The 14,582-nt window shown below is 38.8% G+C and overlaps 1 protein-coding gene across 2 annotated transcripts in view; it reads left to right on the top strand.

Moving 5' to 3' along the window:
* SATB2 (SATB homeobox 2) overlaps window positions 1–14,582 on the top strand; it is a 206,940-nt gene that overhangs the window by 79,172 nt on the left and 113,186 nt on the right. For both annotated transcript variants that reach the window (XM_055123353.1, XM_004601255.2), the window contains 2 exons: window positions 10,868–10,994; window positions 12,185–12,308. In XM_055123353.1, the coding sequence (XP_054979328.1) occupies window positions 10,868–10,994; window positions 12,185–12,308 (251 nt within the window). The remainder of the gene's footprint in view (window positions 1–10,867; window positions 10,995–12,184; window positions 12,309–14,582) is intronic.

The following is a 14,582-nucleotide window of genomic DNA, read 5'->3' as shown; positions in this document are numbered from 1 at the left end:
TTTATGCTGCAAAATGTAAAAGCCACGTATAGAATTTCAAGACACCAAATGGTACTGTATGTATTTTTTAAGTAGAATGGTTCTGTAGTATAAGGGGTAGTCAGCTCAGAAAAAGATTGGCAGACAACTCTATATTACTGTAGTTTATTCAGAAAGTACTCTAAAATTCATATTTAAGATTTTAATACTGATAGTATTCCTTATGATAATTTCCCTTGGAGGATATAGATGTATTTTGGGACTGGGCAATACTTGGCGCAGACCTCAAGGGCTATTTCCAGAACAGTGCTTAGGGGTTGCTTCTAGTCATGCTCAGGGGACCATGTCTTTCCTGGGATCAAACCTGGGGCTCTATGTTGCAAAATATGTTCTCCAGTACTTTGAGCCATCTCCCACCCTGGTATATGAGTGATATATGAGTGTGTGTGTGTGTGTGTGTGTGTGTGTATCAAAGAAAGTTTGTGTTCTTAAAAGGAAATCAGTGTTCCTATTTGTCAATAATTTTATTTGCAATTGTTATTGTATATTTGTACTGGATTGTAATTGTTATAGGAAACGGGGTTGTTTCTGAGGATGGGAGAGATTGCATTTAATGTGTGTATGAGCTTTGTTAAATTTTTAGATAAATTTATGTAACAGTGTAGACTATAAAAATTATTAAATTCAAATATTTGAGTTATTAAATGTATGGTGTTTTATAATTTTACAAATATAGGATTTAGTATATTATTGGTATCTAGACAAATATGTTGCAAGGTTTTATTAATTTGTGTAAGTTATAATGAAGATAGTGAAAGGATGTTATTCCCTCCCCCCATTTGCTTTCATCCTATTGTAAGAAATTTGAAATTTAGGCAGTTTTTCAAAATACAAAGGAAAGCTATAGAAGAGTTTGGCTTTTTCCAATAAGTTGTACTTTTGGGGTACTACTAAGCTGTGCATTAAAAAGGAAAATATGTACACTTCACAAACAGTTTTTGTTTTCCCTTTTTCTTTTCTCATTGAAAAGTCATTCTCACCACAGGTTTAACAATGATAACTACACTTTATGCCTGATGCTGTTACAATATGATATTATGCCATAGCCACGTCACAGCTTAGAAATATAGCTGAGTTAGTGTATACTGCTGGGTAGTAATTTCCTGTGAGAACTGATTTATGGAGAAATAATTCTATGTCTTATTATGTAAGGCAGTTTTAAAATTTCTTTAACACAGCATAGCTGAACAACAGAAAATTATATGCTATATAAAATAGAGACATGACCACTCTGAGCTAGACAAATAAGTGCAGTCAATGTCATGAGTTACCTTGTTTTACAAGGGCCTTCCTTAGCAGTTGTTGTATTGTGGAAATAATACCATGAACCAGAAGCCCCAAGGCTCAGTTACTCTGAGGCTGGGATTTTTATTGATACTCTTTTTGTTGAGATCTTTTCCAGGGAGTTATGAGATATCTAAATTCAGCCTTTAGATATTAAACCTAATGTCTCATTTGTTCTTAGACTGATTTTTTAACTTTGCTTTTAAAATTAATGTTAAGATGCACCTGGAATAAAAGAAAATGATTCATTGAGTTTTATTACTAGAATACTGCTGGTGTCTTGCTCGGTTCCTATATCTGTCTCACAGATTGATTTGTGGATTTTACCACATACATGGTATACACCTATTTTATCGGCATCTACCTATGCCCTACAGAGAACAGTGAAAATTATTCTTGTGTTCTTCACAGGCATTCTGTTACAGGCTTCTATAAAGTAAATACTTTTCATATTCAAAGAATGGGTAAAAGAATCTTTTTTTTTTTTTTAAGAGTGGTTTCACTTAGCTCTGTGTTTAGTGATAAGTCTCTCTTTTCAGTTATGAGGACCATAACTACAGGGCTATTTTATATTATGTTATCATTTTATCTTAGTGACATTCTGGAGGCATGAAAAAATTGTTGAATGAGTGATTCAGCTTAATATAAATACTCCTGATACTGTGCAGATAATATTGTATTATGTTCACATTTCATTTTATTCTCAGAATTAACTGACTTTTTCAAAACTTGAATTAAATAGTGATGAACTATGTTATGTATTACTACCACCCTAGATTTTACACAGAGGGAATAATACCAATGATCTGAATTATGCTTCAACCAAGAAGAGAATTTGATTTATTTGAGATAGGTTACAAACTGATAAAAATAACAAAAAATATAAACTCAAACAAGTATTGATACTTTTGTCAAATGTCAACTCTGACTCTAGTAGAACACTGAGTGAGTGAAAAACTGGTTTGTGTTATTGCATCTTTTTAATTTTAGAGAAAAATTTTCTTCATTCCCAACCTAATTTTATGTCACTAATGGGAAATTTACCTACAATTGGATTTTGTTATTTGGTCTGAAGGCATTATACAAAGAGTGGATTGGTCCTTCGTGTTTGGTGAACAGATTTGTCTGGATATAAACAATTTTATTTATATTGTGCTAAATTCAATCAATTTAACATTTGTATGAATTTCAGTCCCAAAATAAAGGCCCGTAATTTGTGACTCAAGGACCTTGAAACTACATCTGTAATAGTCTTCAGCCTCACCAGGCATTTTCTAAATGTTTGCAGATGATAAATTCTTTGGAAATAGGAAAGATGATTTGGGAAACATTGTTTATGTCTGAAATGGCACTATTGTGGGGATGATTTTTTCCAGAAAAGTCCCAAGTGTAGCTATATTTTCAGTCTTAGGGACCTCTCACCTGTTTGTACATTGGTTTCATATGATCGTTTGTTTAGATCTATGTTAAGACCTTACCTTCAAGAAGACTTTGGACATGCTTTAGTAATGCCTTCTGCAGAACAGTCATGTGGTTGGGAATTGGGACCTGGATAAAACTGAGTAAAATTTTTTTTTATTGTAGTTTTGGGGCCACACCTGGCTGTGCTCAGGGCATACTCTTGGCTCTGTACTCTGGGATCACTCCTATGTGTAGTGCTGTGGATCAAACTGGGATTAGTTGCATGCAAGGCAAGCATCCTACCCACTCTACTATCTTTCCAGCTTCAGAAAGCTGAGCAGACATGTCTAGTAGCTAGGAATCTTGTCAGATGAAGTCCAGGATCTGGTCTTCACTGTAAGTAGGTTATGTCCTTGAAGTCATTTTTATCTTTATCTCACTTTCAGGTAGCATACTGATCCCCACCTATCCTCATAAGAATGAACTAATGGTTTGAAAATATGCTTTGCAAATGTGATGGTGACATAAAGGGTTTTTGTGACAAAGTAATTTTCTTATAAAATACACAATCTGAGACTATTTATTGTGCAGCTGTTTAGAGAAAGGATTAATTCAGGCTCCTTTGATCATGGCTGGGATTATCCTGAAGGCAGAATTTTTAGACTGTGTATAATTTCTAGAAATAAATATTAGAGATTAATACTCCAGATAGTATGAGGATATGGCATTTACTTAGAGAAGAAATGGGAGTTGCCGTTTATTGAGCATCTGCTGTGTGCCTGTTTGGGCTCAAGGTTTACATAATATTAAGTAATTTAGTCAACATTAGTTTTTCTTCTTTTTCAAGATGGATTTTAAAACCTACTCTGTAGGATGACATTGCTTTGTCTTTCCCCCCCTTGCCATAAGGAGCTTCGGTTCATCCCTGTCACACCAATCAAGGTGCTCCAGAGAGTCACTCCCATTTCTTTATCTGTAACTACTTCTCTATGCTCTCTTCCCCAGTTAATCAGTTTTTTCACCTAATCTGACTCTGTTAATTTGTAAGGTCAGACCTTTCTAGGACACTGAACTTATATTATAATATTGCCTTTCTCCTCTCTTTGTGTCTTTTGAATAGTTTACTTTAAACCAATTTCCCTTTTGTATAGACACAAGAAGACAACATTATTCTTTTGTAACTTGGGATTTAATTGGTTTAGAATATAATTCATTCCCAGGCATCTGCTTTCTCCACTTAAGCCTCAGTTACCCTCAGTTCCTAGCACCCTAAAAGCCGAGTCCCAACGAGGGACGGGATGGATCCAGGGCAAGCAGTGAGTTATGTGCTACCCTGGCATCAGGATGAGCCTGGCCAAAGTGCCTAATTCTTAACTATAAGTTAAGAGCTTGATCATGGACAAATGCTGTCATGATCCAAAAGTAACAATGAAACTAGGACCCTGCTAGGGATAGGAAAGACTAGTCTGGCCTGAGCACTGTAGTCTGAGATCGAGATGGCCCCAGGAGAACAATTCTATAAGCTTAATGCATTTCTTATTGTGTCCATACAAAATGATTAATATTATGTATGCTTATATGTTTGCTGGACGAGGAGAGGAGAAACACACTCATGGGACTCTGCCCTTGGGTGGATGGTCCTGCTGAAGGAGAATCTGTCCTAGAAGCAGCATCCCCTGAGGGAAAGAACTTTACCCCTATTGATGGTGACCACACCTATGTGTAAGCCCCAACCCCCTCATGCTGGGGGGATTTAACTAGGCTGGAAGAGTGGGTTGGGGGGCGAGATCCAGAGAGAAATCCAGAGCCAGGAGAGAAGCAGAGAGAGAGAATGAAATAAATGAACTGATCTATCAACCAGCTTGGCCCTCATTTTCTTCCTCTGTCTGCCCGATGTCCTGGGCTGCTCCGGCTGAGCTAGCGGCCGGGGACTGTTTCCCTTGAACCCTGGGGTGGCCCACAGGGAGAGCCACTGGGGCTCTCCCCTGGTCGCCCCCTGGCTGTAGTTTATTACACTACTCCATACTGTGAATATTGTAGATACTGACTATATTCTTATAGTCATGCTGGTTTGGTGCAAGGAGGCAGTATGGGATGGATCCTACCTTATGGTATTTGGGTGTTACTTCTTTTCATGGGATCTCTCTTGACCGTGCTCAGAGAAGCACATAGTGTTAGAGATCTAATCCATGTTACTCACATATAGAGTAGGCCTTCAACCTGTTAAACCATCTCTCTGCCCTATGATATGTTGTTTTTGTTTTAATTTTTCTGGCCCTGTAAGTCAGATATTATCCCCAGTGAACATAAAGTGCATTCTTTCTCTTTTTCGTACTGTACTGTAGCAGTGGGGAGGAGGCTATATCTTTCCTTACACTCTAAAGAGGCATTGTTATGGTTGTCATTAGATACACCTACCTGGATTATTTCAACACCTTTCCCCTCCCCCTCTCAGAATGTTTCCTCTTTTAATTCATCTCCTTTCTAGTATAGAGTAAGCTTTGTAAATCATTGCTGTGATGTTATGTCTATGCTTAAGAAGTTCAGGGATCTGGTGCTAGGGACCTTGCTTATAGGACTGGAGTGTATCCAAGAGATAACATATTCATTGCAGCTACTCCCAGTCCTGTGCTTGGGGAGTATTCCTTACAGTGCTCAGGAAACCATTTGGTGCCAGAGATCAGATCTGGGCCACCTGCATACAAAACATGCACTCTAGCCCTTTTACTTATCTCCCTGACTTTTTGTATTTTTTGCTTCCAGTGCTTCATTTATATTCTCATTTAAAGCCTTACGGCAGTCCTGGAAGCTAGAATTCTCATTATAACTGTTTTACGTAGAATGAATATTGGGGCTTAGAGAAATACTGCAACTTCTTCAAGATATCATAACTGATAAACAGAAGGGACTGACTTTTTACTCCCAATCCTGACCCTCAGAGTATGCTACTGAGTCATACATTCCCAGACGTCCAAAACTTAAAGCAAAGGTTTTATCCTTCTGAGGATAGAGTGAGTTTCAGGATAACCTTAGTAGAAATAAAATGTATTTAAAGAGACCTAGGTTGTTACTGCTGTTTCTATTATTCAAGGTGACCTAGACCTTCTGAACCTCCATTTCTTTGTGAAAAACTTGAAAAGTGTTATCTAGGGGTAATGGTCTGATGGAAAAATAGAATCTGTATTTGTAGTGTATTTCAAGGGGCAAAAAAATTAGACTGAGGGGAATTTCACTACTTAAATATTTTTTGTGTGTGTGTGTATGTGTGTGTGTGTGTGTGTGTGTGTGCTTGTGTGTGTGCACTCAGCAATGCTAAGATCTTACTACTGGCTCTGTGCTCAAGGGTAATTTCTTGAAATTCCCTGGAGACCATATACGGTGTCAGGGATCAAACCTTGGTCTACCATGTGGAAGACAAGAGCCCTGACTACTGTACTGTCTTCTCCAGACCTTGGCTCATTGGTTTTAGCATGTTGATGTCAATGCATTCTACTGTGGCTCACACTTGTAAGTGGCTTAATTAACACAAAGTGTAGCACTGGCATCAATGTGTTAAAGTAGGGAGATCTGGACTTAATTACAGGTAGAAGAGGAGGTTGAGCAGTAAGAATAGAAGAAATGAATTAGGTGGGCAGAGGGAGGTGAGCATAGAAGATGGCATATAATTGATGTACAGTCTTTCTTAGTGACTTAGAATGAGGGCCTTTTTCAGACACAGGACCAAAATAAACATTAAAAGTTAAAAAAGTCATTGAGTCAGGGATGGGGGATATAGCTCAGTGGTAGAATGCTGGCCATGCAGTTGTAAAGCCCTGAGTTTAATCCCTGACGCCATAAAAAAGGTGCTTTAGTCTATATATGTATACAAACATATGTACATACACACATATGTACACACAAGTATGTTTTTGAGGCCATACCCAGCTGTGTTAAAAGATTACTTCTCTCTTAGTGGTCAGGGATCACTCCTGGTAGTACTCGGGCTCTATGTGATGCTAGGGATTAAACCCATGTTGTCTGTGTGCAAAGCAAGTACCTTACCTGCTATACTCTCTCTCCAGTCATGTGTCAATATTTTAAAAAGTAAATCAATTTGTATCTTCTTTTAATAAGCATTAAAATGTCTAATGACTAAACATAATTGAGATTAATTATATCCAAGGTTTATACTAAGGATTTTATATTTAATTTGCACCATGTTTCTTTGAGTCTTAGTGATTTTATTGTTCCATTTTGCAGATAAGATGATTGAGCTATAGAGAAATTAAGTACCAGTGAGGTTGCATATTTATTAGGTAGACAAGCCAGTCTATGAACAGAGGTAATTTGACTTCTAAGCTGTGTTCTTGGTCACTGGAGCCATAGCACAGTGGGTAGGGCATTTGCTTGCATGCAGCCGACCCAGGTTTGATTCCTCTGTCCCTCTCAGAGAGCCCGGCAAGCTACCGAGAATATTTTGCCCGCACGACAGAGCCTGGCAAGCTCCTCGTGGCATATTTGATTTGCCAAAAACAGTAACAAGTCTCACAATGGAGACATTACTGGTGCCTGCTCAAGCAAATCCTTGAATAGTGGGACGACAGTGCTACAGTGCTACAGTTCTTGATCACTATGGTGTATTCCTTTCCAGTCAGATTTCCTCAGTTAGCACTTGGTTACAGTCCCAAGTAATGTATTTGTCTATTTTCTAGTAGAGAGGCAGAGTTTTATCTAAAGAATGTATTTCCAAGGTATGGGGGTTGATATATTCAACAGAGCTTTTGTTTTGAGAAAATGCTTATTAAAAAAGGTGTTCATGTCCTTGCCTTGTTGGAGAACACGCTTCTCAACATGGCCATTCTAGAATATCTTATATCTGCAGCACCTGATAGTTGAACAGAGGTCATGATAGGACTTCTAGGGCCTTGCAGCAGGTTAGTCAATTTTGTGAAATAGAAAAAGAAAATGCCACTCCCCATTGCCTGAAAATCACATGCATCAATGGCTCTTTTCCAGGATGTAGAAACCAACCTATGGCAGCTGCTCTCTATGGAGGTATTAAGAGTTGTGAAGACACCTGTGTGTGTCTAATTCCAGCCCAAACAAGTCTCCTTCCGGCTCATCAAGATGGGGAGAGAATTTACTTAAACAGAGATTGCTATTTCCAGAAAAGTGATTTGTCTATCATTTCCGTTAGTGACATCCTTTCACTTTTTCCTTTTTTAAAAAATTGAAGTATAGGGGTTGGAGAGATAGTACAGCAGGTAGGGTGCTTGCCTTGCAATCAGCTGACTGGAACTTGATCCCCAGTAGCCTGTATGGTCCTGAGTGCAGAGCCAGGAGTAACACTTAGGGAAAAAATAGTCATACAATGTGCATACAGTATATGTATATATATATATTAGTTATTAATTTAGATGAATTTTGATAATTTTTCTATTCACAAAAGCCAAACCAGAGAATCCTCTTATCTCTTCTTCCAGTCAGTTGGTCCTGCCCTGCAAGGTAGCTGTTTCCTGACTTCTCTCCTTAAAAGAGTCCATCTATTACCTTAAAAAAATCTTTTTTTACACCCAACAGTAGTTACTCCTGGATCTATGCTCCAGAATCAGTCCGGGAAGGTTTGCGGTTTTATGGGGTCCCAAAGTTTGAACCTGGGTTGGGTTCATGCAAGCAAATGCCCTACCCACTATACTTTGTCTCCAGCCCCAGAGTTCCTGTATTGCATATAAATGAAACCTCACAGATATGCACATCTGATTGCATTGTGGTATATTTGTCTGGGGAGAAATGGAATTAACAGAGGACCTAGTGAGAGAGCTCACGCAGTAGCATGCAAGCCTAGCATGTGCCAGGCTCTGAGTTAGATCTCTAGCACTATCATATGTTTTCTGCCCAGCAACTATGGGAGCAACCCTGGTGACCCCTGAGGAATGCATGGTGTAGCCTCTCCTTAAAAATTATGAATAATGGTGCACAAAGCAGCCTAGATGGCTTTCCTTTAGATTGGAGCATTGAATTTTATGGGAATTTTTTTCTTACATTAAAAAAAAATTGGGGGGAGGGCATGTGGCACAAAACTGACTGTGTGCTTTCAGCTTTGCTTGGAGGTCACTCTGGCAATGCTCAGGGGCTGTGGGTGCTGGGGACCGAACATGGTCCTCTCACAAGCAAAGCCTGTGCTCAGCCAGTTGATCTCTCTATTTTGTTATATTTTCCCTTCAGATTTATAGTAAATAAATGACCTACGAAATCATCTTCTACCTGCCTATCATAGTACATGATTGCTGACATCATTTTTCCTCACTTCATCTCCAATAATAGATACTATATCTTTAGAATGTGATCAATTTGTGCTCAATTTATGGGCTGCCATAACAATTTTGGAAAGGAGTTTAAAATTTGAGTGATTTTTTTTTTGAAAAGCGGAAATATGTTAGACATGTTACATGGTTCTCTTTTAGTATTTTCAAATGTCAGATGCAGCAACGGAAACAAGAAAGCGGACCCAGCCTGCAGTGGGTGGCTGTCCAGTGGGCCCTGATGTTCATTTCATGACTGCTATATGCTGCGTGCTGTGCACTTTTCATTGTCATGAGAGAGAATGTTAGGGAAATTATCCCCACAAGAAAACAGCTTTTCTTGGCAAGTCGAATATGACTTAAGGAGCCAGAACTGGAGACATACGGTACTATGAATGAGAGCTGTGTTACTTTATTGGATCTGAGTCCAGGCACTATTTATACTGCAGCATATTCAGCACCAGATTGTTAAATCTTAATACTGAAACAGTGCATCATTTTAATATTTTTGTTCTGTTTATTCCCTGTTTTCAAGCATTATGTCAAGCATTGCGCATTCGTTTATTTCATCTTGGACAGAACGTGCCCTGACCAGAAAGTTCATTTCCTATTATTGGAATTTCACCCCATAGCTGTAAGGCATCATTTTAAAAGTTCACTTGAGAATACAGACATTCTCTATTTGATGATAAAACATATGTACATTTTTAAATAACAGTGTAGATAGACTTACCTATATTATCAAAAGTAAAATAAAAATTCAGGTACTCGTCTCTCACGTTTTAAAAAAATATTTTGTGTGTGACTGTTTCTGACATCCTGGGGAATATTAGATTTTTCATAACCTACAGATAAAATTCTTCTTACTCTGCATTGTTTGTGGAATGAGCTGCTGCTGATCTTCTTTCATCAATGTTTTGTGTTCCTTGTGCACCAGATAAGATGGTTTGTCTTAGGACTTAAGTTGGCCTTCTCACCACATGTTGTTGCAGCAGGCCCATGAATCATCCTATCGCAGTTAGTCCTCAGTTACTCCAGTCACAGTTCAAGCTTGATTTTTTGTATCCCTTTATTGTGACTTGTGTTTATCCAAGGCAGTGGGGAAGCTCACAGGGAAAGGGGACTATTGTCACTCTCAAAGGAGCCCAGGAATTAGAACAAGGGGTTGGAGGAGTGCAATTGAAGGATTGAAGGCATGCCTGCAATTTCTGATCTGCAGTCAATCATTGTGCTATTGGCAAACAACCTCTCTGCCTGGTAAAATGAGAACATGGAAGTGAACTGAAACTGCTTCATCAGCTCCAAATGTTGTTCGCACTGGGGATCACACCACAAGCAGGATGTGACTGTGTGTGTGTGCTGAGCCTGAGCCCACACACAGGAATTTTCTTGTACAATTCAAAAACTAGTCTTATATTTACTTAAGGCTCTCTCTCTCTCTCTCTCTCTCTCTCTCTCTCTCTCTCTCTCTCTCTCTCTCTCTCTCTCTCTCTCTCTCTCTCTCTCTTTGTCTATGAAATCAGCAGTCCGGTATATTTAGCATCAGTCTTAAGTTAGAATGTGAAACAAGACTTTGGGGGAAGGAAGTATCCATATGGTTTTCTAAGTAATTTAAGAAACAGGAAAACATAAAAGAACTGATTGTCCGTGATTAAACCTCATCCTTTCATTCTCATCTTCCTGTAGAGTTAACTCATTCAATTGTCAGCCAGAATGAAATAGGTTATTGCACCGGGTTGTAAACTAGCTCTGAGTGAGCCTTGAATGTTGACTATTGAATGACCTTCTTAACATTGAACAAACAGCAGAGAGGATTAATAAATAGCAGATATGTGTTTATTATGTTTTTCTTCTCTGTGCAGGAATAATCAAGCTGGGGAGGTGGAACCCTCTTCCCCTCAGTTATGTGACAGATGCCCCCGACGCAACAGTGGCCGACATGCTGCAGGATGTCTATCATGTTGTAACATTGAAAATCCAATTACAAAGGTGGGTGTCTCTAAACATCTGCCCTTCCTTATTCTGGGAGCTGCTGTGTCTATCCTAGAGTTGCTGCCAAGATCGGCATGCCCTATGTCAGGAAATTTCTGGATATTGAATGAAAAGATTAAAAGGAGGGTGAGGATGGAAGGAGGGGGCCTTTCACCAGGCATCTTTATAGTCCACATTCCAACTGTTTTATGTTTTGTTTTCAGAAGCAGTGAAGTGGCAACTGAGGGGATGCTTGATAAATCATTAAAAATAAGCAGCCCTTAAAGGGAGACTTTTCACAGCTCCTAGTTTAATGGGCCCTCTACGTCTGGTTAAACGCTTAGCATAGTATCTGAAGAATACGTCTGCTGGCTCAGGTTGTGCAGTGGGGCCAGTTTTGAATCTCTGTATCAGGAGGACCATGACAACAAAGACTCTGCCCATCTTCTCCTTCCCTTTTTGGCAGTCTATAGATGTTCTGGAGAGTTTTCTTTAATTCCCCCCACCCAGCTCCCCTGTTGTCCACTAGTTCTGAATTTGCTGCTTTAGTAGAAATCAGTACTTTACTAGGAACCCAACATTCTAAAACTTATCCTAAAGTGCTTTATACTTCCTCTCTTGAAGCAATTATTTTTGCGGAGGAAGATGAGCTGGAAAACAACATCTTTGAATTGTTTCATGAAGCTGAAGGCCGGCCCTTCAAACTTCAAATATGATGGAATATTTCTTTAGCACTATTAAATTGTGTCCAATAATTAAATTTTTGTTGTAGTCGTATATCATCATCCTGTGTGTTACTTCTATCATCAGATTGGAAATAGTATATTTAAAATTAGTATTTCTGGACGGGGGTATTGCTCAATGGTAAAATACATACTTCACATGTGTGAGGCCTGGGGTGAGCCCCAGCGTTGCAGAGATAAATTTTAAAAAGTAAAATTAGTATTTTTCCATGTCTAACACATTTATATTTACTCATATTGGGTTCTTTAAGGATCCTGGAGAAGCAGTTTTGTTCTCTGTTTCTTATTGAGGATTCCACACTAGAACCTATTTTTGCATTTAGAGTCCCTTGACAGAATTTTGATGGTGGAACTGGATTCTGCAGAGTCCATTGTTCTCATACTTTTGTGTGTGTGTGTGTGTGTGTGTGTCTGTCTGTCTGTCTGTTGGGCTCTTTATAATGTCATTTAATCTCTGTTTTCCAGTTGTTCGAAGTTGGAAGACTTGCCTGCGGAACAGTGGAACCATGCCACAGTCCGAAATGCCTTAAAGGAACTGCTCAAAGAGATGAATCAGAGTACATTAGCCAAAGAATGCCCTCTCTCCCAGGTTGGTGTCTCTGGGTTGGGTTCTGAAAATTGAGATACTAATCCAGATCTCTCTTGCCAAAGTTCAGTTCTCAATTTTACTTATTTAGTGGACTGAGTCAGTCCTGTGAAATCTATATTTATTTGTATTTTCTTATTGAGTTGTTTCCTGCATAGTGGAAAGAGATCTTTGTGTCATAGTTATTTGTAGAGATTTTTATAGTGCATACACCACGTGAAAGTACATCACGAGAATAACTTAGGTTTTATTTTTAGTGAGCCTATTCTATGCTAAAACAACCCATACAAATAAGATATTGAGAGAATCGAAGTAGGAACAGCAGAGGAAGGCACTGTGTTTTGATGACATAATATTTTGTTGATGGTGGGCAGTGACTTAGGGCTATTGTGATTGTTCTCAGGTTGACATTATTTAATGCAATGGTTGTCAACCTTTATACCTGGAACTGGTGCCTGGTCTGTGGGTTGAAATTCAAGAATCTATAGCTGTGGCTGGTATGAGCTGCTACATTTGACATAAGACAATGGGTTAATTAAATGATGGTCAGGTTAAAGGGGAGGTGAGTGAGGAGAACCACAGAAGCCAGTAATGCCCAGAGAGCTCTGCTCTAGGAAAGTCAAATGTTTGGGGGAAACAGGACAACTGGTTAAGAGCATGTTTTTGGGAGTAATAAAGATATGACTGCATGTCATGGCTTGTAAACTTTATGTTTTGCCATGCTGAGTATTGAACTCAGGGCCTCACACCCGCAAGGCAATGCTTAGGCTTTTGGACCACACTTTCATGAGCATGATTCTTTGTAAGTAAAACTAGGGTAGTAATAGATAGAGTTATCAAATAGCTTGTCAGTAAGATAAAATGCTCAGTCTGATGACTGGCATGTGATGGTTCTCATGACATGATAATTTATGTTGGTTATTATTGTTAACACAGGATGTAGTTGGCATATGCTAAATGTTTCTATGTATTGACATTTAGATAGTCTGAGACAAAACTTGCTGCTAATGTTCTTGCTTTCTAAAAATCCTAAAAGACATGTACCTGAGAAGTAGGTAACTTGATAAAATGGGGCAGTAGCATTTCTTGACCATCAGTCATGTGCTTATTCTTGTGTACAGAGCTGTGTCAGTACTGACCTTCAGGTGTGTACTACAGGCAATGCGATATTGCTAGAAATTTGATTTACTCAAATGCGACTGCATATGAAATTATAAGATTATTAAACAATTTATCTGATAAGAAGCAGAGACATGGTAAACAATTTCAGAAGAGTCTTTCAATCATTTTGTCCTGAGATTTACAACTAATGACAATAATGTTTCTGACAGTCCCTTGGAAGTCAAACTGAGCTTTACACAGAAGTGTATAAGCTCCTAACTCAATATTGCTAATTCAGAATTTTATTCAGTGCTTTTAAGGCTTATGGGCACTTGATACAAGCCAATTAATTGTGATGTTGATGTGTAGTATTTAATGGTGATCACAGAGACAGCAAGAATGAGAACTCAAGCCTGGAGCTGAGAGTCCTGCAGTGTCTTCCAAGTTTTTTCACTTGATGTGTGACCCTGTGTGTGACTTTGTGCTCTCAGAGCCTCCTTAAACTCCCCTGTAAACTGACCATAGTTGTATCTATTGGTTTCACATAATTTGTGGGATTGTATTGAGGTTTCAGTGAGATCATCTTTGTTTCTGTAGTGAGGTATCTGTTTCTTTCCACATTACTTGTTCTTATAATTTGTCCAATTAGTCGCCTGATCCTAAATAAGATCATTCTCACCTTGTTTCTTTGAGTTCTGTGTCTAAAATCTGTAGCCAGAGAGATAACACAGCCACTAATGCACTTGCCTTTCGTACAGCTGACCCAGGTTCTAGTCCTGATACACCACATTTAATATTCTGGATCCCATCAGGAAGGATATCTGAGCACAGATCCAGGAGCAAGCCCTGAGCACAGCTGGATATGACCAAAAAACAAATAAAAATCTTCCTCTTTTGCACCATTGCTTTGTTTCGACTTTAATCATCTTTTATTTAAAATATTTGTTCATCCATGTTATAATTTTTCCTTTACTCCTGCCTTTTCAATATGAATGTAGACTTATTTACTCATTTGTAGGTCCCAGTGACTCCCCCTGACCACCTGTAGAAAGTACAGGTTCATTACTCCAAGTATAGCATCACCAGGGAAATCAAAATGATCCTGTCCTTCTGATTTCTCACCTGAGCCACTCTCCTCCCTACTTCCACCCATTCTGTGCTTCAGACACGTGGGAA

This window comes from Sorex araneus, chromosome X (genome assembly GCF_027595985.1).
Source record: "Sorex araneus isolate mSorAra2 chromosome X, mSorAra2.pri, whole genome shotgun sequence".
NCBI classification, from domain to species: domain Eukaryota; kingdom Metazoa; phylum Chordata; class Mammalia; order Eulipotyphla; family Soricidae; genus Sorex; species Sorex araneus.
The sequence above is the reverse complement of the archived record's forward strand: the minus strand, read 5'-3'. Positions and strand labels throughout refer to the sequence as shown.